This window comes from Cloeon dipterum, chromosome 1 (genome assembly GCF_949628265.1).
Source record: "Cloeon dipterum chromosome 1, ieCloDipt1.1, whole genome shotgun sequence".
Taxonomy (NCBI): Eukaryota; Metazoa; Arthropoda; class Insecta; order Ephemeroptera; family Baetidae; genus Cloeon; species Cloeon dipterum.
In genome coordinates this window covers 39,784,578-39,812,549 of record NC_088786.1, presented here as the reverse complement: position 1 = coordinate 39,812,549, position 27,972 = coordinate 39,784,578, and the positions used below count along the sequence as shown (strand labels likewise).

Genomic DNA, 27,972 nt, shown 5'->3' with positions numbered 1-27,972 from the left:
TTTTAGACTTGATATTCACGGAAGCTTTGTTTATTGGAAAAATTTGACAAACTATCGAATGCAGAATGATGTACAATGAATAGGTTTACAATACCATAATATATAGATTGATTCCATCCTTTGATACACACGACGTGCTTGATATTTATAATTTAATGTATAACATACAGTATAGACCAAAATTACAAAGACAAACAGTAAACAGGCATTCCTCCAGAAGACTCAAAACCGGACTTATAGAAAAACACACGCGTTTGTAGCAAAACCGGAGAAGAAATTGTCAAAATCGATTCTTTAGCACCTGCATTATTTATGATAACTCCAACAAATAGCTAAAACACACGATTTCTCTAATTTTCATAACACAATAATCAACAATTAATTCATTTAGGTTTTGAGCTGCTGCGTGAAATTAAATTAATTAATTCTTCTTTTTTTCTCCACTCACAATAATTAATGTACAACGTTGTTTCAACAAGGACACTTATATCCAGATACATTTCAATCAAATACATGTAAATATTCCAATTAGAGATGCGCAAAAACAATTTAAACCAGAGAAAATCGCCAATTCCCACAAAAGAGGGCGTGACAAACGGGAAACTTGACGATTTCCCTTCAAACCCTGACTTCAAACCGTTCATGCCGCGGAATTTTGGCCGATCGGTGGCCCCACCCACTTTTATATCCCTCCGCATCGCGCGCACGAGTCAGCTGATCGGAGTGACGTTAGCTCCATGTGGTAGACCTCTCCTAAAGCTAACTTCACTGCTCGTGCGGGCGATGCAGAGGGTTATAAAAGTGGGCGGGGCGACCAATCGGCCAGAATTCCGCGGCACGAACACATTCCAGAAATTAATGAAACCCTTTTGCGCATCTCTATGCCAACAATTTTATAATTAATCTAGGTTTCCGGCTCTGCCAGAACCAGAAATATGCCAATTTTACAAATACAATAATTCAAAGAGGTTTGTGCGGTAAAAATATTATTTTCTGCGTGAAAATATGGACGCAATCAAACAGGGGGAAAATCTAGCTATTGTATTGATTTAATTTGACCAGTTGCATAAACCCTTAGTTATTAAAGGCGCCAACAGATGGCGCAACCACAGACATTCTTAAAAATTTTGTTTTAAGCGGTTTTAAGGCATTTCCGCTGCGATTTCAGACTCAATCTAGCTATTTTGCTTTTTTTAATTAATTTGCTTTTTTTTGACGTGCTGAAAACCAAAATCGGTTCAGCCATTCGCCGTAGAAACGTTGGAAAATATTTTTGTATTTCAAAAAATAGTTTTTCATGATTCTACGGCGATTGGCTGAACCGATTTTGGTTTTCAGCACGTCAAAAAATAGCAAATTAATTGAAGAATGCACAGTAGCTAGATTGAGTCTGAAATCGCAGCGGAAGGGCCTTAAAATCTAAAGTCTACGGTGGCGCCATCTGTTGGCGGCTTCGAACACTTAGGATTTATGCAACTGGCGAATTCGCTCATGTATATCACGAAGGAACTTTCATGTTTTAATATAATTAATTACTGGCCAAAAGCCCGCGAGTTCTCCTTGCTTCGAGGTTTTAAAGACAACCTCCAAAAGAGGACAAAAAAAAGATTCATTTTTTTAGTACGTTAGGCCGAGTATATTTCCGAAACGAAAATTCCAGTTAAAATCCCTCTGTTGACGGTGCGACAAATTCTTGTAAAATATATTTTTATATTTTGTTGTGTGTGTATATATTTTTCAAATTTATTTCTCGGGGTGGCAGTTGTTACGAATACACTCAAGGATGTGGTTGGTTGTACGTTTCATTACATCGATTAATTTCTTCTTTCTAGAATTAGCTATAGAAAAGGGAACGAATCAAGCTATTGACTCTATTCTTATTATTTTTAATTCAAATAACCTTTTGATTTTTCCGTTATATATATTCAAAGCCGAAAGTTGTTAAATTCACAGAGCCTTCCAAACCGAAAGGCAGAGATAAAGAGCGGATTACATACTTTTACAAAGCAAGCGATTTTCGAAGCTATCGGAATTCTGCGTGAGAACGAGAAAGAGTTTTAAGAAGTTGCTAGCTAAAAATGTGTGTTACAAGAATACTGTTTTCGCGGTCAGGTGTCACACAGTTAATACACGCATTTCCTGTTATCGTCCAGCCCAAACGTGATTAGGATAATTTAAAAATGGCGTGTAGACTGTAGATTAACGTTAAAACACAGATCGTAATCAGCGCAAATGACAAAAAACAATTAAGGGAACGCGGTAACTGCGTGGTTCTCTTTTTAAAAATTAATTATCTTTCACAGTTTACTGCAATACTTCCAGGATTCCGAAAATTTAAAGTTTTTAACCACCTTTCATGCACCGGGGGCCAGTTTCAGATATGTCGGCTGTTAGAGAGAGTGTGGCGGGAAATTTACAAACCAGCTGATTAGCTCGGTAATTTGTGAATCGACCGTTACGGCACGCCTCTTTTTCGACGGTTCTGATTGGCCGCTGGACTGTTTCCTGATTGGCCTGCATTATTTCAACGCCATCTTGAATTCTGACCGGCGGAAACCAACACAGATCGAAATCTGGACCCCCGGTGGGAATTTCGACTGCGCAGAAGGTTTAAATTTGTTTCACGCATGCGCAGTAATGAGTTTCAGCCTCCCTGTGAGATTAAGAAGCGATCTGAACTTACTGCGCATGCGTAAGATGCGCACAAGTATACTGCGCAGCTTCCAAATGGGCGTATTTTCAAACAACTATAAATTTCGACGCCATATTGACTTCTAATCGGCAGAAACCAAAAAAATATCGTAACCTGGCCCCCGGCGTTTGAGATCAAAGGTTTTCTCGGCAAATAAAAAAATCAGAATTCAGTAACAATCCGATTTTGAGCAAAACAACAGTTTAATTTAATTTTCCACAAACAAAATTTGAGCCATGAGAAAGAACAGAAAGTGCGCCGAGCAGAGATAATATATTTTGGGCCGAGTGAGGTGGCGGAGGCGACGAGCGTATATCGATCGGCTCCGGAGAGCGACGGGGGGCGGGGTGGGAGTCTGCACACACCAACATTCGCTCGCTTGCTTGCGTACCGGAATGAGATCATCATAGCTGAGTGAATGAGTGAGTCGCTGGATAATTCTGTTCACAATCAACGTCACACTAATCGTAATTATTGTATATTATGCGCGCGTAATGCGTTGCTTCACCGGCATCTTGCGTGATTTTTTGATCTAGCCGCAAACAGATGGCACCACAGGTTTTTTTATAATTAAAATATCCTTTTTTATTGAATTTACGAACCGGGGAAATGAAAATACTTTAAGCAAAATGAATATTTTTGTTGTTATATCTTTAAAAACAGCTGATTAGTCCGTTAATTGACGAATCAACCGTAAGATGGCACAAAAGGCGAATGGAAATGTAATAAAATACGCGGGAATGAAATTATTAGGTCGGCACGCCCCTTTTCCGACGCTTCTGATTGGCCGCTAGACTGTCTCCTGATTGGTCACCATTATTTCGACGCCATATTGAATTCTGACTGGCGGGAACTGACACAGATCGCAACCTGGCCCCCGGTGGGAATATCGACTGCGCAGAAGGTTTTAATTTGGGTCAGGCATGCGCAGTAATGAGTTTTAGCCTCCTTGTGAGATGAAAAAGCGATCTGAACATACTGCGCATGATTAAGATGCGCAAAAGTTTACTGCGCAGCTTCAAAATGGGTGAATATTCAAATAATTATAAATTTCGATGCCATATTGAATTCTGACCCGCGGGAACCAACACAGATCGCAATCTGGACCCCCAATGAAAGTCCAATTAAATTATTAACTGTTAATAGCCATCTGTTAGCCGTTTGAAACGCGAAAAAAGCACGCAAGAAGCCGATTATTCTCGATATATTAATGCGTATTGAAGCAGAGAAAGCTATTTTGACGTATTGTATGCGTATCGTGTAGTAGTAAATTTCCACCTTTGGATTAAATCACAGCAAGAAGATCAGGTATAGACAGGATATATTATGTATTATGCATATGCTTTTCCATCGAGATTTTCTGCTATCAACTTGCCTGGTCACGTGGTCAACTTGGCTGCTGCTTGTGTGTTTTATTTATAATTTAATCATTTAATTCAATTCAAGGAGTGGGGAAACTACGTGTCTGCGTTTTAATTAACTCGAGAGTACAAATATTCCACTTATGTAGTTTGTGCGGATGAAATTTTGGATCATCAGTCGGCTCTTCAATTTATATTTCCTCGAATTTGCGTTTTGTGGTGCCATTTTTTATATTTTTGCTTTAATTTTAAAGTTTTGATATTCGCGCTGTGTATATTTTTACTTGGCCGCGTGCGGCTCAGGGTGCTGCTTGCCGCCCGAGTTGTTCTGCTGCTTTTCCTGCTGGCTGCCGTGGCTGTGGTGCTCGTGGTGGTGGTGGTGATGGCTCTGCTGCTGCTGCTGTGGCTCCGGGGAGTGGTGCTGGTGGTGGTGCCCCTCGCCGTGGTGGTGATGGTGGTGGTGACCGTCTGTAAAATCACATTTTGTGACTGAAATAAAAGATGGATAACGACATTAAAACAAAGTGAATAGCCGTCAAGCCTCTCAAAGCGCTCTTGATGGGCAAAAGAAAGCTGGAGATTTTAATTTTTGACTTTATGGCCAAACCGAAAACGAAAAAATGAAGAGATTTTGTGAATTTGGCGAGTTTATTTACTTTAATTTCAAGCTCTCATGCGGGAAGTCGAGAAAAACCGGTCACGTGACGTGAGCGAGCGCGCCGATTGGTTGCTGGTCACGCCCACTTTTACAGTCGCATGACAACAACAAAAATTCTTGGTTGAAATCGCGCATTTCTCAACAAACTTAAATTTCCTTGTTGCAAGAATAAGTCAACAATGAAATCGGCAGTGAAAATTATTATGTTTGTTGATCTATGCGCAATTTTAGCGCAATTTCGATGCTTCCAAGAATTTTTGTTATTGTTTTGATTGAAAAAGTGGGCGTGACCAAGTGACCAGCAAGAACGTAAATTCGCCGATTTCTCAAAATAAAAGAATGAATTTCAACTCCACAGTATTCTAAATTAAGATTTTTATCCTCCTGGACATAATTAATCGTGTTACCTGTCGAGTGTCCAGACAAGGACTTGGTCATGGGCGGATTTTTGCCTCCCTTGTGCTTGGCGTGCGGGTCCTTTTCCTTCTCAGGGCTCTCCTTGCCGCCATCCGTCGATTTGCCTGCAACACACAAACGAGGAAAATTTTAATCAGTCTCCACGATTCAATTCCACGGCGCATCTGGCGAAGTGGCGAATTGCGCCAGCCTTTTAGTTCGCGTCTGTCTGTCCGTCTGTGGCGAAATCTAGGTCGCCGCCGCGCACATAATTACACACCACAGAAAAGACACACGACTAATTGCTTCAGTTTGCCCAACGACGTCAGTTTGTAAAAATATTATAACGCTTTGTTTTCATAATTTAATTTAATTAATTGACGTCATTGAAGGTAAAAAAATGAGATCTGAGGAGTATGCAGACCCGCATGGCAGCTGAGTCGTGCAAATTGCTGAACTCGCTCGTTTCGCAGGCGTTTTCATTTTGTTATTTTGGTCGGAAATAAAATAAAATGGGGAAAATGCCTGGTTTATTTCAAAATACCGAGCTGAACTTTGGTATTTGTCAAGAGGTAAAAGGTCGGAGTTAAATCAGATATGGGAGGGAAACGTGATGGTGTTTCAACTACTTGTGTCTCATAATTCTCTGGCTAAATGTCAAATTAAATAAGCGCACGCAAACTTTGGTTTGCGGTAAAATCACCGGGGGCCAGATTGCAATCTGTGTTGCTTCCCGCCGGTTAGAAATCAAAATATGGCGTCGAAATAATGGAGGCTTTCAAGGTGCTTAAATTATTTGTTTGAATTTACGCCCATTTTGAAGCTGCGCAGTAAACCTGTGCGCATCTTAAGCATGCGCAGTATGTTCAGATCACTTCTTCATCTCACAGGGAGGCTGAAACTCATTACTGCGCATCCGTGAACCGAATTAAAACCTTTTGCGCAGTCGTAATTCCCACCGGGGTCCTGGGTTGCGAACTGTGTTGGTTGCCGCCGGTAAAAAGTCAAGATGGCGTCGAAATAATGGAGGCTAATCAGGAGACAGTCCAGCGGCCAATCAGAAGCGTCGAAAAAGAGGCGTGCCGACCTAATAATTTCATACCCGCGCATTTTGTTACATTTCCATCAGCCTGATGTGCCATCTAACGGTCGATTCGCCAATTACCAGGCTAATCAGCTGTTCATAAATAAAAATAACAACAAAAACATTTAAATTTCCCACCTTACTCTACCAGACGACATGTCTGCGCGATTTTTTTTTAATTAATGGAAAAAAATTCGCCGCCATTCTTTTTCTACGAGTTTGATCAGTGAGAGCCTTGACCGCTTGGCAAATTGCAATTTGAGAGACAATCAACACGGTGTGCGGTGTGCAATCAATCTCCCTGCAAGAAAAAAAATATCACTGTGACGTCATATTGATGTCACATGATATCACCCGGGTGACGTCATATTGACGTCACTTAATGTCCGTCACAATTGGATCATATTGATATCATTATGATATCACGACCAAAAAATTTTCCCCAAATGCTATTATTTTAATAGCATTTTCAAAACTGACAGTTTTTGGATCCGTATTCCGAGCTCCAACCTGGAGTGACGTCAATATGACGTCATATTGACGTCACTTGAGGAATACGGATCCAAAAACTGTCAGTTTTGAAAATGCAATAAAAATAATTTTCTGGGAAAAATTTTTTGGTTGTGATATCATAATGATATCAATATGATCCCATTGTGACGGACATTTAGTGACGTCAATTTGACGTCACCCTGGTGATATCAATATGACATCACAATTATATTTTTTCCTGGAAAATTCAATTAATTTTTTGATTAGGAACGAAGAACACACATATGAATTATATTTTATTGTCACATACATCGCATACAATATAATTCTGAGTGTAAGGAATCTCCACCGTTATGAGCATAAGCGGAAAAAGTAGCCCCGTCACGCTTGTCACTTTTATTTTAATAATCTTAATCTCCCAGCCATCGCAAATTATTTGCGTTTCCAACCAATCGAAAACATGGAGTTTTTTCCATTTTATAAAATAAAAATATTTACTGATTTCCTTATTCAAGCATTAAATTTTCCATCCCTGCAATGACGTCACTGTGACATCACTTTGATATCACTCACGTCACAATTGCACTCAAGTGCAAGAAAAATGATGTCAGTGACGTGAAAATGATGAAAAATTTTGTATTTCCAAAAGGCTTTAAATTTTTATTTTGAACAACTAAAAACAAGTTTTGTTGGTTTTCCATTGAATTTTGAGCAAATTTGGAAAATTTCCCATTCCTTCAATGACGTCACTTTGACATCACTGTGATATCACTCACGTCACGATTTTTATTTTAACAACTGAAAACAAGTTTTGTTGGTTTTCCATTGAATTTTGAGCAAATTTGGAAAATTTCCCATTCCTTCAATGACGTCACTGTGACATCATTGTGATATCACTCACGTCACGATTTTTATTTTAACAACTGAAAACAAGTTTTGTTGGTTTTCCATTGAATTTTGAGCAAATTTGGAAAATTTCCTCATCCTTCCAATGACGTCACTGAGACATCACTGTGATATCACTCACGTCACGATTGCACTTCCGAAGAGACGAGGAATGAAAATGATGTCAAAATGACATACTCACGGTGACCATGGAAAAATATTAAAACGTTTGCAAACGTTTTAATATTTTTCCGTTGATATTCAAAAGATATAATATCTCTAAAATTTTCCAATTTTGGAAAAATTTAAAAAATTGAATAAAATCAAAATTTTTTGTTGGTCATATTGTCATACTTTTTTATATTTCATAGCATATGGGGCCTACAATTCAGGTGTGCAGGGTCACGATTCGATGTGATGTCCAAATGACGTCAAAGTGACGTCAAAGTGACGTCAAAGTGATATCAATATGATATCAATATGACATGCTCAGCGTGATGATTTTTTGAAATTCTAAGGATGCACGTGATATCAATGTGACATCAATGTGATGTCCCAAAAGAATTTGAAACAAAAAAATATGAAATCTTTGCTGATCATTAACATTTAAATTAATAAATTAATTTCATAATTTTTTTGTTTCAAATTCTTTTGGGACATCACATTGATGTCACATTGATATCACGTGCATCCTTAGAATTTCAAAAAATCATCACGCTGAGCATGTCATATTGATATCATATTGATATCACTTTGACGTCACTTTGACGTCACTTCGACGTCACTTTGACGTCACTTTGACATCACATCGAATCGTGACCCTGCACACCTGAATTGTAGGCCCCATTTGCTAATTTAAAAAAGTATGAAAAAATGACAAATTTTTTTTTAAATTTTTTGAATTTTTTCCAAAATTGGAAAATTTTAGAGATATTATATTGATTTCTTTGGTATATGAATGGAAAAATATTAAAACGTTTGGTCACCGTGGGTATGTCAATATGATATCATTTTGACATCATTTTCATTCCTCGTGTCTTCGGGAGTGCAATCGTGACGTGAGTGATATCACAGTGATGTCTCAGTGACGTCATTGAAGGGATGAGGAAATTTTCCAAATTTGCTCAAAATTCAATGGAAAACCAACAAAACTTGTTTTTAATTGTTCAAAATCAAAATTTAAAGCCTTTTGAAAATACAAAATTTTTCGTCATTTTCACGTCACTGACATCATTTTTCTTGCAGGGCTACTGTTCTCTGGATGAACGCTATATATCGTCTTTCTTTTCCTCGCTGGCTGTCAGCTGATGCAGCGTGGGATCGCATCTCTCTGCTATATATGCTTATACTGCGAGAAAAACCTTGAGTTTGCACTTTCGTGGCGGATCTCCTTCGGGCCGAGACGGCAGGCACAACAAGCTGCAGCTTTGATTAAAAGATCAAACCAAGGTGAAACCACTGAAACGAGACTGACGCCAATTTTATGCATCCATTGTTGCATCACTCATGAATTTTATATTAAAGCCACCACCAACAGCGATAAGTCCCAAAACTGTTGCAAATCGATACAGAGCGACACTTGGAAATTATTTAGAATTCAAATTTCAAAAAATGTCCGTTGACCACATTTTCTTTTCAGATTTCGATTCCTCTCGTCGAGATCTGTGCAACAACGTGTGAAAGCTCAAAGGGAAACTCTTTGTTGAGAAATAAAACAGGATTTCAAGTAAGGAGACAGTTGTAAAATTGCCAGCCACTTTACTCAAATATTTACACGGCTACTTAAGTAAATTTTAGCTTCATATTAATTTTAAGAGTTCAGTTCATGTATTGGGAACAAGTTTTTTCTTTTTTCCCAGTTCTGAAGCAGATTAATTTGAGAAACAAAGTGTTTCATTTAAAGTCATGACCAATTTTATTTCCAAATTTAAACAGGATTTACCGAGTGTTCTTTTTTCTATGTATAAATTCAGGATTTTCGTTCATTCTTTGCCACGAGTCGTTGGCTGTGCTGGCGATCGAGCGAATTTGCTTTTTCCGCTCTGATTGTGCCACCCCCAAATTGGGAATAATGCGGAATTGGAGCGCGGCCAACAAACAGGCTGCGCCATTTGTCCTGGCTCTCTCTCTCTCTCTCTCTCTCTCTCTCTCTCTCTCTCTCTCGCCGCTGCCGCAAAACCACTTTCGAACAGGCCGCAAAAATAAAGTGGCTATATGCATATAAACACGGGGAAATAACACACAAGAATTGATGTTATCACCTCATCCCCTGTGTTGTTCACTCAATAAAGTGGCTGAAATATGGTTTCCCGTAAAATTGGGATTTTTAGAACCTTTCTAAATTAGATTTCTGAATTTTATTAAACCAACAAAATCAGCAGTTTTATTCCTGGGAGCACCAACTCAAAATGATAATTAAATCTCTCTGTCAGATTTGGAATATTAGCAAATGTAAAAAACACATCATATGGAGGATGAAATTCCCTATTTTTAATTTCTTTTTTTAATTTTCGACTCTGCATTGCAATTTGCGGCTGTCGTGGCTGGTGGAATTTCATTTTATATTTATGGCTGTCCCGCGGGAACCGTCCAAGCAGTTTTACGAGAAATTCCTTCCGCGCGCGCACTGCTGCACGCAACGCGAAAGAGAAGAGAGAAAAATTAATGCGCTGCCTCATGGGTGTGGAACCGAGGAGGAAAGTGGGAAACGCACGTAGACACGCGCGTCGTCGCCGCCGCCGTTTTTGGCTTTCGCTCCTAATTAGCGCGACCTCGTTCCTTTCCACCCCCTATGACATGGTGAAGGGATGATTTTAACAAGGCCAAAAGATGGAAGAAAGGGAGGCTTTCTAGCTGTACGTGCAGGATTTTTTTTTAATTAAAATTCGTTTTAATAAATAGAAAAATTAATTTGGTAATTTTTGCTTTTTCATTTGAATTAAATTTAGAAATAACTGTTCATTTTAATTTAATATGAAAAATAAGATTTAAAAAAACATTAAAAAATGTTTCGCATATAAAAAAATAATTTTCTTTGTGAAATCATCGCGGAAGCTTTTAAAAAGTGGTCCAAATGTCGTTTCTGAGCGCCCTGATGGCTTCCAAAGGGTCACACTGCACATATTCTGAAAGGTCGCGACTTGGCCGTTCCAACGGTGCGCAGATCTGGCATATTGAACCAATGCAAAGCCCATAAGGCGGTGGTAAAATTGACTAAAAATGGGAATTTACTCATTTTGATCGCTCCAGGGCAACCCTGACGCCACAAACGCCAGTGTTCAATTTTTAAATTCATCTGATGGTCCTGTCTGACCTCAGTAGGTGATTCTAAGGGTGAAAATCGATATATCCGTCCAATTTTTATTTTCTCTGCCAAAAAAACACCCTTTTTTAACCTTTATTGACCCTTATTTTCTCGAAAACCGTGCGTTTCAAAACCCTGAAAAGTTCTAAAGGCATATTACACAGGCTTTTGCCAACATTTCATCCTGTATTCAAACAAAAATAGTAAATACACTTTTTGAGATATTCCAAATTTTAAAATAAATTAAAAAAATACTCCATTTTGGAAAATTCCAAAATTAAATTTAAAAGTTGTCGGCTGTTTAAATAGGCATCTTTTGGCCCAAAATTTAAAATTCTAGCACCATTAAAACTCGAGAAAAATTCATTTTTGTGCACGCTGAAACGCCTTTTTTCCCGTTAAATAAAAAATAAAAAATATTTCTAGCAAACTTGATTATTTTTACAAAAGCTTTGGCTCCTCTAAATTCTAAATATATATTCTGCAAGGGGTTGACTGACGCAGGGGTGGCGTTCGATCGGAGGAGGAAAGGGGAGAATTGTCAATTAGTCACGCACGCAGCTAAGATGGTTTTCATTTTCGCGAATTGCCGAACATTTGCGAGCGCATTAGGCCAAATTAGCGCACGAGGCCCGAGACGCAGCTGCCGATTGGCGGGGGTTGCCTGGGCGACGACGTGACGTCACGCGGCCCGCGCCCTCACCCCGACCCACCCCCTGCGCCCAATATATAAGACAGGGACCGAAAAAAAGTCCGTCCTCACGACCTCGTTAAACTTATTTTCCCCCTTTTTTTCGCCTGCTGCTTTTTGATGCGTTCGAGGCTCGGACCATTGATATATTATTTTTATTTTCTCTCATCTGCACGCACCGATGGCACCGATTTCGCGCCAGCAAATCGCAGACTGATCAATAATTGGCCGGGCTGTCGGAATCTTCGGCGCAATTCTTTCTCCGTCTGCTGCTAAACTGTTTCTTTTTGTAGAATTAAAATTTTTGTCGTAAATTCATTTGATTTTAATCGTATTTTTTATTTCTTATTAAGTTGGGAAAATAATTTAACTGATGATTTTTCAGTTTAAAATTAATTTAAACGCAGATTTGTTCTGAAAAATGATTTAAATAATATAATTGGTTCCCAATAAATACAAATCAATTGATTTAGACAAAACATATGTCGTTCGTAAATATTTTATATTCATTTTTATTTTCTTAAATATTGAAATTTCCCATTTGTTGCCACAAGGTTGAAAAGCATTGAACCGACACCTTCTGCTTAACCTCAATCTGGATTTCAAGGTGATTAATTCCACATTTTTATAGGTTTTTTAATATTCCCGCGTTTTGAAGCTGCGCATTAAACTTGTGCGCATCTTAAACATGCGCAGTATGTTCAGATCGCTTCTTCGTCTCACTGGGAGGCTGAAACTCATCACTGCGCATGCGTGACCCTATTTAAAACCTTCTGCGCAGCCAAATTCTCTTCGGGAGGCAGGGTTGCGATCTGTGTTGGTTCCCACCGGTTGGAAGTCAATCTGGCATCGAAATAATGGAGGCCAATCAGGAGACAGTCCAGCGGCCAATCAGAAGCGTCGAAAAAGAGGCGTGCCGACCTAATAATTTCATTCCCGCGTATTTTGTAACATTTCCATTTGCCTCTAACGGTCGAATCACCAATTACCGGCCTAATCAGCTGTTAGTAAATAAAAACAAGGAGTATTTTCAATAAAGGGGGCGTGAAAATGGGCGTGGCACTTGCTAAAACTAGCAGGAACTTGTATAATCAAGTGTTTTTTGCTCAAATTAGAAACGAAAACCTGGAAATTTTAAAACTGAATCAAAAACAATAAATTTTCAAACCGTCTGCAATTATAAAAATTCTCGTTTCGTTCCCATTTTCCGCATCCTAGCTGATAGAAGAGTCAATACATCAGAGAAGTCAAAAGCAATCGACTTTTTGCCTCCTCGAATTTGAGACCTATCGTTTTCGACAAAGCGGAAAAAGGTAGAGACTTTTTTATTGTCATAGAGAGACGCGATATCCGATTGTTTGCTCAGAGTTGGTTCGTGCTTTTTTGCTTCATATCTTCTAGTTCGTCTGTGCGTGTGACGTAATGGGCCAAACACGTGCCAAAATACAGACTTTCCTCTCTCATCCAAAGCCAGCAGGTTTACGCACGACCGCAGTTCCTAGTTCGAAACCGCGCGAATGTAGTGAAAACGAGAGGAACATCTCAGCCGGAAGTAATTTAAGCTGGGTCTTATTCCCAAAAATTTAATTAATCCATAAAAATGTTGATTTATTTTTCAATAAAATTGGATTAAACTTTTCAATTGTTTAAATCAACGCTAATTAAAATTTTTGAATTTATAACAAAATTGACCAGTTGCATAAACCCTTAGTTATTAAAGCCGCCAACAGATGGCGCAACCAAAGACTTTCTAAAAACTTTTGTTTTAAGCGGTTTTAAGGCATTTCCGCTGCGATTTCAGACTCATTCTAGCTATTTTGCTTTTTTTAATTAATTCGCTTTTTTTTGACGTGCTGAAAACCAAAATCGGTTCAGCCATTCGCCGTAGAAACGTTGGAAAAGATTTTTTTATTTCAAAAAATAGTTTTTCACGATTCTGCGGCGATTGGCTGAACCGATTTTGGTTTTCAGCACGTCAAAAAATAGCAAATTAATTGAAGAATGCACAGTAGCTAGATTGAGTCTGAAATCACAGCGGAAGTAAATTAAAAATCGAAAGTCTACGGTGGCGCCATCTGTTGGCGGCTTCGATCACTTAGGGTTTATGCAACTGGTGAATTGATTGTTCCTCTATGGCTTGATTTTTGGATAATAGAATTATTTTTCAGCGTCCTAGATATGAGAAAATTTTAAACTCTTTAAATTTAAGCAAAACAAACCTGTTTTCCAGATTTTCCAACCTTGAAAAAGTGAGACCGCATTATAACAAGATTAACAACTCTGGTGTCGCGTTGTAATTAATTCCTGTCTGCATATATTAATATCAAAGTTGACGAGTCGGCGTTGTGTTGCAACAGACCGAACGCCCTAATTTACCATCCGCGCAGACTGGTTGTCGGCTCGTGCGAATTATTTCGAGGCGAAAGAGCAGAGCGTTGGGCCGAGCAAAAGCACACGCAGACGGACGCGCGTATATTAAATTCAATCAATGCTGGTGAATTGGTAGACGAGACGGTCGAGTTGCTCATTTTATTTGGGACGCAGCGACAGAAATAGCCACTTTGCCCAATGCACAAAGGGAAAAGCACACCTGCTGAAAAGGGAAAAACGCGCGCGCTTTTCAGCCTGTTGACGGGCAACTGCGCATCGAAATAGAAATAGCACCAGGTGTGATTTGTGAATCATTCAAAGGTCTATTTCTGATTCTAGCTGAGAAAGAAAAGCAGGAAAATAAATTTAGTATCACGACCTCTTGTAAAATCAATTTAAAAATTATCGTAACACACAGGTTCTGCAAAGTTTTGGTTTATTTAAATTAAAATTGTTTTCAATATTCATCTGTAGTGATGTTTATTGTTAACGCAACAACTGGCATATTTCGTGAAGTTCTACAAAAAATATCCTTCAAATTCATTCCTTTATTTTTATCGGAAAATCGAACAGATTGAGCGGTGTTGTTGCTTTCATCGCGATAATATTTTTTTGGAAGCGTCTGGCATGGCGTGAGAAAGAGAGAGAGGCCCTTGTCGGAAGCACTCGAGCGTCTTTCTATCGAGCGATTATTCTTATTATTGAATCCACAAAAGACGCGCCGAAAGGTGACATCAAGAGAACGCGGAACAGATTGCACGAGAACTGATAAATATTTCATGCTAGTCCTCCTTATCGCTTTTTTCCGGAAATTTCGCTTGGGAAAGATATTTTTCGTGTATTGTTTGTCATCCCATGACATTTGTGAGCTTGTGAAAAAATTTCTTCCACTTTGAAAAACAAAATGTTTCGATTTTTTCGTGTTTAGCTAATTTTTGCAACCCCTAATCTCGGTTTCTAATCCTCAGAAATGTAAAAATTAACCACCGTTAGACTCGTATCAATCTCCCCTAAGTAGCTAAATGGTTTAAGGAGTGCCTACCCCCACCCAATAATTGCTAAAATATTTTAAAACCGGCGGAAAAATGCTTCTAAGTAATTTTTCTGCTATAAATTTGGCGAAGGGGTTGAAAGGGGTGGAGGGTAAGCACCCTTTATACCCTTCAGTTATTTAGGGTAGGTTTAGATGTGTCTAATGGTGGGTAGTTTTTGTAATTCCGAGAGTTAGAACCCGAGATTTGGAGTTTGCAAAATACGAAAAAGTTGAAAAATTCATGATTTTCGTGTTTTTGCAAACATTTTAAAACTCCAAATCTCGGGTTCTAACAATCAGAATTGCAAAAACTAACCCCCGTTTGACTCGTCTCTACCTCCCCTGACCATCTGATGGGTTTAGGGGGTGCTTACCCCCATCCAAATGTTGCTAAAATATTTTAAAATCCGCGGAAAAACGCTTCTGAGTACATTTTTCAGCTATAATTTTAGCGAGGGGGATGAAAGGGGTGGAGGGTAAGCGCCTTTTAAATCCTCCAGCTATTGAGGGTAGGTTGAGATGTGTTTAATGAATGGTAGTTTTTGGAATTCTAATAATTAGAACCCGAGATTTAGAGTTTGGAAAATACGAAAAAAATCGAAAAAATTCGAGATTTTCGTGTTTTTCTAATTATTGCTAACTCCAAATCTCGGGTTCTAATCATCAGAACTGCAAAACCTAAACACCATTAGATACATCTCAACTTACCCTAAATATCTGAAGGGTGTAGGCTAAGTGCCAAACCCTTCAACCCCTAATTTCTGTATTTCAACCCCCTTAAAAAATTAAATTACTAAATTTCAAAATAATTTTTTCTCAACCCATTAATTTAACAAAGACGCAAGAGCAGAACGTTTCCCCTTATTTCCACCCTGACCAATTGGCACCATTAAATTCATCTTGCTTTTGCTGCTGGAATCGGATCATTACTGCCGGATTTTCTCTTTTCTCTCTCTTTCTGGTCGTCGACGCAGCTGGCGGTAATCACGCGGATTTTCCGACTTTCCCGTTCCTGCTCCTGCAGCACTCTCCCATAGCAGTGAGTAGCACGCAGGCTCCGACGCGTCCTTGGCTTGACCTTTCTTTCTTTCGGCCATATGAAAGCTGAAGTGCAGTGCAGGCAACGCCGAGCGAGAACTGCGCGCGGCGCGGGCCAACTGGCCTGCCATTTAATTTTAGTTTTCTTGGCACTCCCACGCAGAATGCAGATTTTACTGCTGTTCCACGGCCGCCATGCCAAAAAATGGCACAAATACTGTATTTTCGGATGGAAATACAAATTTATAAATTTGCTTGGGCGCAGGAATTTATTTTATAAACACGAGACACGCCTGCTGGGTTGTTTTTGTTATCAAGCGAGCCAGTAAGTTTATATAATTAATGGAGCCAGCCGCGCAGTTGCGTGATTTTGTTCGCTGAAGCGAGTTTTCGGTGCACGCGACTGAGTGAGCCTCATCTGCAATTTAAATTCGGGAGGGAGGCCGGCCAATTAAACGGTTTAAATTCGGCACTTCTCAGCGTTTTTATCTTCAAGGCGAGCACGAAGGAAGGAAGGAAGTTCTGCGTTCTGCTCCTCTTATGCGGAATGGGTTTTTTTATTACCGCGCGACGAAAAGGGTTGTTAAATAAATTTGTAGAAATAAAAGCAACAAGATTTTAATTTGAAAATAGTTCGCTTTTCTACCAAACAAACGAATTTATTGCAATAAAAATATTTTTCCAATGCCAGAAAGGCAAAAAAAGTCGGCATTTTGCACGCGGCACGATTTTCACCCTCATCTCGATCGCTCGGTTGCTTTTCCGGCGGCGGCGGCCGGCCAATCAAGTCCGTCTCGCCCAGCGTGCAATTTGCCGTTTCCTCTCTCGTTCTCTCTCTGTTGGCTCTCTTCTTTTACGACACGAGGCTAGACAGCAGGTGAACGAACCCGCCGCGTGCAAACCCCGATCAAGCAGCTTTTCTTAATTGAAATCCAGCCCTTAGCAGCAGAAGCAGCAGACGCCGGGAAACGGGAAATGGAAAGGAATCTTACGCCTGCTCCCTCTGCCCTAATTCGATCCGTCGGGTAATTGCTAATTAATTTTACCCTTCCGCTGTTTCACAGGAAATGGGATTATTTTTTTACCGATTTTTTTTTTCTGGAAATAAGTTGTGAATACAAAAAAGAGTTGAAGGGACCAATTTAATCGTTAAATTGACTTCAGAATTGATTTTTTAAGGGTGGAAAACATGGGGAATGACACCAATGACGGTCAAATTCCGCGAAATTAATCAAATTACACCCCCTGGGGGATGAGGGTAGGTTTCAACCCCCTCAAACACTCATTACTATTCATAAAGGGATCAAATTCTGACCGGAAAATGCGTGAAATTAGCGCGATTGAAATTAAATTCTAATTTTGGGGTTCAAAAAACACGTTTTTTAAAATTCAAATTTAAATTTCTCGAAAACACGGAAAAATCGAATCACCATTTTTGCACATAATTTTTCGTATTAAATGAGGCATATTTTGGCTATCTTAAAAATACAATTTTTTATCCCCTTCGCTCTGCAGGAATTGGTTGAAATCTTAAATTACTTTTTAGTGACCTTGACCTTTGACCTAGGAAGTTTGTCATCGTGGCAAAGCTGTCGGGCGTTTAATGTAGATAATTTTAGACACCCTATTTATCAATTTATCTTTACTCGAACTATTAAATCAGTTGTTGCATTTTGGAGCCACCAACCGATGGCGCCACCGTATACTTTCGAAATAAATTTAATTTTAAGGCACTTCCGCTTCGAATTGAGACTCAATCTTGTCACTGTGCATTCTTCACTTAATATTCTTTCTTTTGAGGTGCTGAAAACCAAAATCGGTTCAGCCAATCGCCGTAGAATCGTGAAAATCTATTTTTTGAAATTTAAAATCTCTTCCGACGTTTCTACGGCGATTGGCTGGACTGGTTTTGGTTTTCAGCACGTCAAAAGAAAGAAAATTAAGTGAAGAATGCACAGTGGCAGGATTGAGTCTGAAATCGCAGTGAAATCGCCTTAAAATTAAATTTATTACTAAAGTATACGGTGGCGCCATCTGTTGGCGGCTTACACGACTGGTTTATTTCTTGGCAAGTTGGCATTGTTGCGACATTACTTTTCTAAAGATTTGTTCCATTTTCCGCGTCAAGAATAAAGTGGAAATACGTGAGCGCAGCCAAAACTACCAAAACAGCCTCGGGAAAAATTAATAAATCATCCAGCCACGTATTATTTGATCCTTTTCCAAGTCGGCTTTGGCCCTTTTGGCCCGCAGACCGACGGAAAATGAAAGGCACGCGTGGAAGAATTTGGGTCACTCGATTTCGTCGCGCAACAGTCGTAAAAAAGCCGATTGCCTATCGGGAAAATCGGTCCAGTCTGTCAGTTGGAAGGGCCGAGCGCCTAAATTGAGTTATTAACTCGGTGATCCCCGCAATTTTGGCGCAAAAACTACACTCTCGCGCAGTCGGTCCAATCTCGATAACTTTTTATCAGCCGCTGACACATTTTCAGGCCTGCGTCTCGCCCCGACGAGCATTTATTATTTCACGCTGCGGGTTTTGGGTTTTACGCTAGGACCAACAAATTAAATATCATATCTGATAAACCTCTAGAATTGGAAATTTTAAATTATTATAGTTTACAAGAATGCTTGGAAATGAATATATTTGTTGTTATTTCTTTAGTAACAGCTGATTAGCCCGGTAATTGGCGAACCGACCGTTAGACGGCACCTCAGACTAAAGGAAATGTAACAAAATTCGCAGGAATGAAATTATTAGGTCGGCACGCCTCTTTTTCGACGCTTCTGATTGGCCGCTGGACTGTCTCCTGATCGGCCGCCATTATTTCGGCGCCATATTGACTTCTGACCGGCGGGAAAACCAACCCAGATCGCAACCCGGGCCTCAGTGGGAATATCGACTGCGCAGAAGGCTTTAATTTGGTTCACGCATGCGCAGTAGTAAGTTTCAGGCTCCCTGTAAGATGGAGAAGCGATTTGAACATACTGCGCATGCTTAAGATGCGCACAAGTTTACTGCGCAGCTTCAAAATGGGCGTATGTTCAAACAACAATAAAAAAGTTGATAAAAGCACCTTGAAAGTCTCCATTATTTCGACGCCAAATATGCAAAAGGCGTGGCACGTATAAAAATGCGAGGGAAATTAATTAAATTTCGTGTTTTTTACAATTTTTCCAAAAAGAATCAAATTTCCGAGGAAAATCGAGTCGTTTTTTCCTTTATACTGCCTGGAGGAGAAGTAGGTCACGACGTGTTGTAATTACGCGCGAAATTTATTGCCCGGCCGTTCTCCGTAGCGTCCATCCGTCAGCGCGTATATGTTCTATGTTCGTCCGATCGGGGAAAATTTAATCTCGTGGCGGCTGCTCGGTCCTCAGCCTCATACACGCACACACTTTGTCAAAGCGCGACCCACATCGGCCTGATGCTCGCTTGGCAACAACCAACCCCGCACGCGCCCTCCTCTCTTTTTCTGTTTTGCATATTCTTATTTTCACGCCGAGCGAGATGCACTCTCGAGTGTTGTTTAATGGCTTCACGCTCAATCGCTGCCAACAAAGGAAAATTGCGCGGAAAGACGCGGTTTATGGCACGCGCGCTTAACAGATTCAAAAATAAATGCATAGAGATCGCGTAAATCGATTAATTTTTCTAGCACAACAGGCTTTTGAACTGTCAATTTTAAATATTTTTGCAGTTTTTCATTTAAATCAGTGCCCAATATGCTCGGAAATTAAAAAAAATTTAAGATAAGGCAAAAATGGCAGCTAAAATTAAATATTTAAAGGAGATCAACATTTCTGAATGGTAAAAACTGACCTAATTTCATCCTTTTTCCTTTTAAAAATAATTTTTATTTCACGCTTTTTAGATCTAGATTGTTTAAGGAGATATACTATCTGAAATTTATCCAGGTTACGGAGGGGAAAAAAATTGTAGTCATAATTTTCCTAAAAACAAGGCAAAACGGTTATTTAAAAAAATTCTTTGATGTCGATCGTTTTTCTCCGCACCTCAAATTAATTCATTTTCCCGCCAAATAATGAACAGCATCCGGGATTTCAGTATAAAAAGCTGTGAAGATTTAATTTTAATTTAACACGAACGAAAAATGATTAGATTTTGAAAATTCGGCGAGTCCATTTCATGCTCTCTCTTTGGTCACGTGACGCGGGTGAGCGCGCTGATTGGTTGCTGGTCGCGCCCACTTTTTCCATCAATCTCCAACACAGCAACAAAAAATCTTGGTTGAAATTGCGCTAAAATCGCGCATAGCAAAACAAACATGATAATTTTCACTGTCGAATTCATTGTTGACTTATTCTTGCAACAAGGAAATTTCAGTTTGTTGAGAAATGCGCGATTTTAACCAAGAATATCTGTATAAGTGGGCGTGACCAGCAACCAATCAGCGCGCTCGCCCGCATCACGTGACCGGACCTCTCAATCCCACGAGAAGAAATAAATTCGCCACGAACGTTCACAACATCCTCCGCCGAGAGAAAATAGATCTGATTTTTTAACACAGGAATTCGAATTCGCGCCTTTGACAAGGCAAATAAAGCAAATTAAATCAACAATACGCAAAAAAGTCCTTTTGTTTATTGCAAATCAAGCAAAATGCACAAGCTCTGTATAGAAAAAGTAACTGCTCACGGTTATCGTAATGAAATTTCCAGCTCGACAAAGTGACGAGCGAGCAGTACCTTTTCTTCTTCTTGGCAGTCTGGTCTGCCTGAGTATTGAAAGGAGGTCGCAGAAAAGAGCGAAATCGAATTACAGAGGCGCTGAATGAGCGACGTGCTGGGCCGCAGCGCGAGAGAGAAAGAAAAGGCTCGCGTGTCGGTCTTCCTCGGCGAGCAGCATCCTTTCTGTGTCAACGATCTTTTGATTTCAACGATCATGCACGAGCGAGAAACGCCCCGTGCAAACATGCCTGCCGCACTGGCAACCTTTCACCTTTTCCTGCGTGGGCCGGGAATTCGCCCGACAGCCATCATGAATTATTCATCGCAGCCGCTCGCTCGCTAAAAGCCGCCTGTTTGTGTTTTACGCCAATTTTCTTTCAGCCCCAGATTGCAGATTAAAAAAAGGGCACACACGTTCCTCACCTCGGAAATAAAATGGCCCGATAAACGGTTTTTTCACTTTCTCTTGGTTTTTTGTGCCAGAAAAACATTTTAATAACAGAAACTGGTCTCAAAAGGTGGAGAAAATTCACATAATTCTCTTAATTTAGCTAATTTATCCCTGGAACCACATTTCTTATGTTCCAATCGATTCCTGAGGGTTCAAATAGGTGGAATTAATAATTTTTCCGTTCAAAAACTGTTTTTTGACGTGCAAGGAGAGGCGCAAAGTAAAACGCGCGTTGCTTTGGCGCGTAAAACGTTTGAATCTTTTGGTCGCTACGTCTCCCCACCCCTTTGACGTCACAGCCACGTTTATTGGCAGCTGAAAGAGCTGTGACGTCAGAGGGGGACGCATGCGCAGTAGCAATCAAAAGATTCAAACGTTTTGCGCGCCAAAATAACGTGCGTTTTGCTTTATTCCGCTTCTAGCACGTCCAAAAATCTTTTTAAATCGAAAAAATGATTTCCCCCACCTATTTCACCCTCAGGAATCGATTGGAACATGAAAAAATAAGGATTTATTAGCCCTTTAAGTCTTTAAGAAATTAATTCTCAACTCAGACAGGATATTTCGGTAGTTAAATCATTAAATTCGTACTGAAAAACATTTTTCCAGTTTATTTTCAATTTAAAATTAACTAGACTTTCGTTCGAGCAGTTTCTGCGTTATTTTCGTGATGGTGCGGAGGTCACATTCGGATATTACGCAGCTTGAAAGGCTTATTTGGCGTGAGGGATTGAATCGGAGGCCTCGCACTGATGGAATCTTTCTCTCCGAGTGAGTGAGTGACTACGCCGTGGAAAAGCAAAGTGATTTCCCGCACGCTTTGGCTTTGACCTTCCACGTTAATCCGACGCACACGCGACACGCTTGTTACGTGAATACCGCTTTAAATTCAAATGTCACGGTGTTTATGCGGCACGATATTTTTGAAATGAATAAAATTCTGATGTATGCAACGCGCACGACAGACCTCGTTAACAGGTTGCATAGCCGAATTTTTTCAGACAACCGCCCGTGCAACACGACACCGAGATTATTTATTTTCGGAGTCATGAACGTGACAATTTTGAGAGTAAACAAACACCAGTTAGAAGAGCTATAAGTGCCGGTTGTCTTTTATCTCCGATGAAACGCGATATTCAAAAGCTATTTTCGCTTCAATCGCGTGCCAACCATCAACGCCATGGAAATGTTTTGAAAGAGAGTAAAATCTGCATCCATTTCATCACTTTTTCCGATTTTTCTTTGTTCCTGCGCATCAAAATGGCGTCTGACGGGTACCGGCAAGTCCGGATTGCGATCTGTGTTGGTTCCCGCCGGTCAGAATTCAATATGGCGTCGATATTTATAGATGTAAAGAATATACGCCCATTTGCAAGCTGCGCAGTAGGCTTGTGCGCATCTTAAGCATGCGCAATTGGTTCAGATCGCTTCTTCAACTCACAGGAAGGCTGAAACTTATCACTGCGCATGCGTGAACCAAATTAAAACCTTCTGCGCAGTCGAAATTCCCTTCGGGAGGCCAGGGTTGCGATCTGTGTTGGTTTCCCGCCAGTCAGAATTCAAAATGGCGTCGAAATAATGGTGGCCAATCAGGAGACAGTCCAGCGGCCAATCAGAAGCGTCGAAAAGGGGGCGTGCCGACCGAATAATCTCATTCCCGCGTATTTTGTTCCATTTCTAACGGTCGATTCGCCAATTACCGGACTAATCAGCTGTTAATAAAAAGAAATAACAACAAAAACAATCAACTTTCCCGCCGCCCTAGCTCGAGCAGACGCCATGTCTGCGCTTCTCGCGTACGAATTAATCGAATTTGATGCTTTTTTAATCTTCACATTTTAAGCTTTAAAGGGATTTTATTTATTTATTTATTTTATTTATGAAAAGAAAGGGCGCACGCACCTCTGACCAAGTGATGATGTTTTCTGTGCTCGGCGGCCGCCTCCCGGATCTGTTCGTGGTCGTGCAAGGCCATGGTCGGGAACACGGCTGCGGGGACAGTTAACGAAGCAAAAGTCACCAATCGAGCAACAAGAAACTAACAACAGGCTCGGCCCTCATTCTGACTGGGCTAAAAAAGCTTAACAAGTTTGCTTCAGGGTTTGCTTTTCTTCAATTCAATTCTGGGAGCAAATTTCGTTTTTGCAAACCCTGAAACGAACAAATAATAATTACATGTTTACTTTGGTGTCTGTGCAGGATTTGTGCTGATTGTGAAATTGAGATGTCGGTGCGGTGTGTGTGACGTGCGCGCGGGATTTAGTGTTTCTATTATTATTAATATTGTGTCAGTCTCCGGTCGACGTGCATGCATAAATATAGCCGTTTGATCCGGCCTCGAAGAAGCCAAAGCAGCAGAAAAGCAATTTAGCAAGCAGAAATAAGCAAGAAGGAAATTATTCCGGCATGCGAGAGAAAGAAATCCTACTTTCCATTCGCAAAAAGAGGTTTCAAGAATTATTTCGATTTTTTATGATGGAAAACCTGACATTTGCAAGAAAGGTTAGGAATAATCCTACACATTTAAAAACCAAAACACACAGCTGACTTACAGGATTGTTGAAGCGCTAACACTTTTTCGTCCTGAAGCCCAAACAAAAATTAAAAAAAAAATTCAAACACCCCCAGTCGCTGACAAGATTTTTTTTAACTCGTAGATACAAGAAAAAAATAAAGGGAGCAATTTAATCGCAAAACTGACTTCAGATTTGGTTTTTTAAGGGTGGAAAACATAGGGAAAGACACCAATGACGGTCTAAATACCAGAAATTTAGCAAAACGCACCCCCTGGGGATGAGAGTTGACTTCAACCCCCTCAATAAATTAAAACTATTCAAAATCTGACCGGAAAATTTGTTAATGTAGCGTAATTGAAATTAAACTCTAATTTTGGGGTGGAAAAAACACGTTTTTTAAAATTCTAATTTGAATTTCTCAAAAACCCGGGAAACCCGTAACACCATTTTTTTATATGTTGTTTTCTATTAAAAAAGACACAATTTGGCTATCTCAAAATTAAAAATTTTTGTTTCCTTTGAAATGCAGGAATTTTTGAAATCTTAAATTAAATTTTAGTGACCTTGACCTTTGACCTAGGAAGTTTGTCAAAGTAGAAAAGTTGTTGGGCGTGAAATGTAGATAATATTAGGCACCCTATTTATTAATTTATCTCTAATAGAACTATTACAATTGCTTGAAAAGATAATATTTTGTATAAAATTGGCCAGTTTTCAGCCGCTCCCTTTTTTTTATGTAAGAAAAACGCATGAATTTATTTTTTAAAGCCAATATTTGGCCACAAAGTCTTGGAGTTTACAAATAAATAAATACCCATCAATAATTAGACTGTTTTTCTTCGACAAAATATTAAAAAATAATTTTAATACCCACAGTCACCGAATTAATTAAATAATTTTCAACCAGCCTGTTTTCAAATTTAATTTGGCCAAAAATTTCGTCAAATATAATTTTCGGGAAGCCATAGGTTTGAGACGGAAATTAAAAGGTGCGGTGCCACGCGTAAATTGCGGCCGGGGGGCCGAACGCCGAACCGAAAGCGCGCGGCTGGGCTGCTTTTGCCGCTTTTGCAGCGAGACGAGACGGTGCGAGTAGTCATAGCAACGCAGCAGCAGCAGCAGCCACTCCAAGAGGTGCTCGCTCGCCGATGGCCTGGCTGGCTGTGCCGTCGTAAATTACCGCGGCCTTATTGCGCCCAGCCTTTCTTGTTTTATTAAAATGCTCAGACGACACATAAATTTCGTGCAGAATCCTGCAAATTGCCGGCCTCCCGCGTGCGACACAAAATCTCGGTTCGAAAAATTCTCAGCCCTTGAATTTTTAAAAAATTCATGCTAATTTTTTGATTTTCGGAAATATGGTGCAAACAACACGTACAGTCACGAAACACGGACATTTTTGTGCCCTGGAACGCCAACACGTCTGCGGCTTGGCTGGTGGTGCAACGAACCAATCCAATTAACACAAGCACGTTTTAACAGTGCGGAGATTTAATTAAATTATTTTTTGCTCTATAAACTAGCACAGACATTGATTTTTTTAATCATTTTAACGAAAAACACGAGAAGGTAGACTTGGGAATTTTATTAAAAATGGTTTTTGATTAATTCGCCAGTTGCATAAATCCTAAGTGTTCGAAGCCGCCAACAGATGGCGCCAGCGTAGACTTTCGATTTTAAGGCACTTCCGCTGCGATTTCAGACTCAATCTAGCTACTGTGCATTCTTCAATTAATTTGCTAATTTTTGACGTACTGAAAACCAAAATCGGTTCAGCCAATCGCCGGAGAATCGTGAAAAACTATTTTTTTGAAATAAAAAAATATTTTCCAACGATTCTACGCCTCTACGGCGAATGGCTGAACCGATTTTGGTTTTCAGCACGTCAAAAAATAGCAAATTAATTAAAAAAAAACAAAATAGCTAGATTGAGTCTGAAATCGCAGCGAAAATGCCTTAAAACCGCTTAAAACAAAATTTTTAAAGAATGTCTGTGGTTGCGCCATCTGTTGGCGGCTTCAATAACTAAGGGTTTATGCAACTGGTCAATTAGTGACTCAAAATTAAAATTCTAAGAAGAAAATCCCTTCTATGAATTGGAAATTTGGGTAATAAACCTTTAAAAAAAATTAAAACACGTTTGAATTTCATTCTGAATTGTTTTGGACTAAAAAAAATCACCTGAGTAATCTAAAGAAACTCCAAAAAGTCGAATTTTAAGTGTTTAAATCGATTAATACTCTTCTTGACGAGGCAAATCTATCCATTCAATCCCTGAATAGTTTATAATAATATTTGCAAACCCTTGATATTGTGCTAAAAATTTATAAATCGTAAAATTTTCTTTCGTGAGGTTATTACTATGAAGATTTATATAAATATAAAAAGAAAAACAAACTTTTAGAACAGTTTTTATACCCTTTTACGTTCTTATTCTGAAAAAAAAAATAAATTAAACAAATATTAAATATTAATTACTGATTTTTCCGGTTTGCAAGAATAAAAAAGAAGTTATTTTTTGGAAAAAAATCCTTAGACAAGGAAATTCTTCTCATTTTCTTTCATTTCTTCATGCTTATTTTCATAAATCATGTGTACTGTGAAATTTAGACGAAAAACTATTATTTTTCTTAACTCCTTAACGCTTCATTGCAATTTTAATCAATTTAAAATCATTGAAAACAGCTCAGAATTCATGGAAAAGTGCTATTTTTGCTAATTTGTTTTTGAAATATTTCAGTTTACTCGAATTATTGGATTTTTTGTCTAAATATTTTTAATTTCCATGCAAAATTAGGTTTACTTGTGATTTTTAGACCTGTTGCAAACGTTTTAGACCTCGCAAAATATTTTTGTTCCTCTATAACGACTAAAAAACTGTAAACTAATTTTTCTAGCTCTAAAAACAAGACTTTTTATACTAAATTCTATTCATCTAAAACTCCCAAGTCTAATTTAGGAAAAAAAACTAATCCTAGCATTCAATCAAATTGGCGAGAATACAAAAATTGTGTCTGCTTGCTGTGGAAAATGTGGCTGTCAATTGAATATGTGAGACAAAAACTCGAAGTGCATCAGAAAATGGGGGAAAAAAATCTCGCAGCCGCCCCATTTCGCAGCAAGTAAAATGGCGAGCCGCTCGTCCCAGTCAGAAATTGGGCAGTTTTTTTTTTAATGTGTGGAAACTCACCCTTTTTGGCCCCTCCAGGCATGACATAGGAGGGCCGCGCCGTGGGCGCGGAGGTGCTCAGCCAGCAGTAAATGTTGGAAGCCGGGGGTGTCTCGCGCAATCAGACGAATCGCTCGTGGTTTATGCTCTCGCCGCGGCTCCTGTCTGCAGACTGTGTGCCTGCCAGCGCGGCCCCGACCTGCGTCCGCGGCCGCCGCTTCTGCGCCCCTCGCCACGCACGCTCACCCCTCGCCAAATCCAGATTCATCCCCCTGCCGCCAACTCGATTTTTGTTGTCTCTCTTTTTTCTCGCTCTGACCCAATTTTGCGTCAAGGACCGCAATTTGTTTTCGTCAACATTTATTTTATTTTATTCTTGCGATTTTCTTGGCAATTTTTTATATTTTCAAGGTCAAATTAAAGCTGATTTCAGGGTTTTTTACAGTCGGAAATTTGAAATTTTGTGTTTTAATTATTTAAGTCAGATGAAACATGGTTTAAAAATCATAGATTTATACATATTTTGCTCCTTTTTGTACAAGTTACACCTCTAAGAACCATTTAGAAATTATTTTCCCAAAATTTAAATTTTTTCTGATTTTCCGGGACATATTTAAAACGTAATATTTCGCCTTCTCTGGCTCCAATTTCAAAATTAAGGTGTTCTTTGGATTTCTTTCGTCAAGCCTGATCGAATGACACCAAAATCAAGGTTATCGGTCAAGGTCAAAGGTAATTACCGGTCAATTTAGCAGTGTTCGAAGCCACCGACAGGTGGCGCCACCCTTTAATTTCGATTTTAAGGCTTTTCTGCTGCGATTTCGGACTCATATCTTGTATCTGTGCATTTTTTACTTCATATAATTTATTTTGACGTGCTGGAAACCAAAATCAAATACGCCAATCGCCATAGAATCGTGAAAAACTATTTTTTTAAAATTATTTGCCGACGTTTCTGCGAATGGCTGGACTGATTTTTGTTTTCCGCGCGTCTAAAGAAATAATTCTAGATGAAATATGCACCATTTTTATAAAATCAACGAAATAATACCTGTAGGAATCATTTTAAAATTAATTCTTTAAAATTTTGAATTTTACAGATTTTTCGAGAGATTTTTAAAACGCAATATCTAGCCTTCT

General features: G+C 39.3%; 2 protein-coding genes across 5 annotated transcripts in view; both read right to left on the bottom strand.

Moving 5' to 3' along the window:
• Positions 1–523: 523 nt before the first annotated feature.
• LOC135937987 (uncharacterized histidine-rich protein DDB_G0274557-like) lies at positions 524–26,994 on the bottom strand. 4 transcript variants are annotated; one of them, XM_065481418.1, is made up of 4 exons: positions 26,854–26,994; positions 23,050–23,136; positions 5,119–5,232; positions 524–4,542 (listed from the first exon to the last, which is right to left on the bottom strand). In XM_065481418.1, exons 1-4 carry the CDS (start codon positions 26,873–26,875, stop codon positions 4,334–4,336), a joined length of 432 nt encoding a protein of 143 aa, XP_065337490.1. In that variant the 5' UTR covers positions 26,876–26,994; the 3' UTR covers positions 524–4,333. The 4 variants fall into 4 exon arrangements, with proteins under 4 accessions (XP_065337490.1, XP_065337502.1, XP_065337513.1 ...); XM_065481430.1 differs by having other exon boundaries at positions 524–4,521; XM_065481441.1 differs by lacking the exon at positions 23,050–23,136.
• LOC135937976 (uncharacterized) overlaps positions 10,337–27,972 on the bottom strand; it is a 30,699-nt gene continuing 13,063 nt past the window's right edge. The window contains exon 5 of the transcript XR_010574585.1: positions 10,337–10,347. The gene's annotated coding sequence lies outside the window, so the exon portion shown is untranslated. The remainder of the gene's footprint in view (positions 10,348–27,972) is intronic.

Excerpts from the sequence above, each read along its gene's own strand:
- LOC135937987 (XM_065481418.1), bottom strand. The coding sequence starts at position 26,875 with ATGCCTGGAGGGGCCAAAAAGG. Across the intron at positions 23,137-26,853 it reads GCCTGGAGGGGCCAAAAAGG|CCGTGTTCCCGACCATGGCC; the intron begins GTGAGTTTCCAC and ends CTGTCCCCGCAG. Across the intron at positions 4,543-5,118 it reads CTTGTCTGGACACTCGACAG|TCACAAAATGTGATTTTACA; the intron begins GTAACACGATTA and ends CTTTTATTTCAG.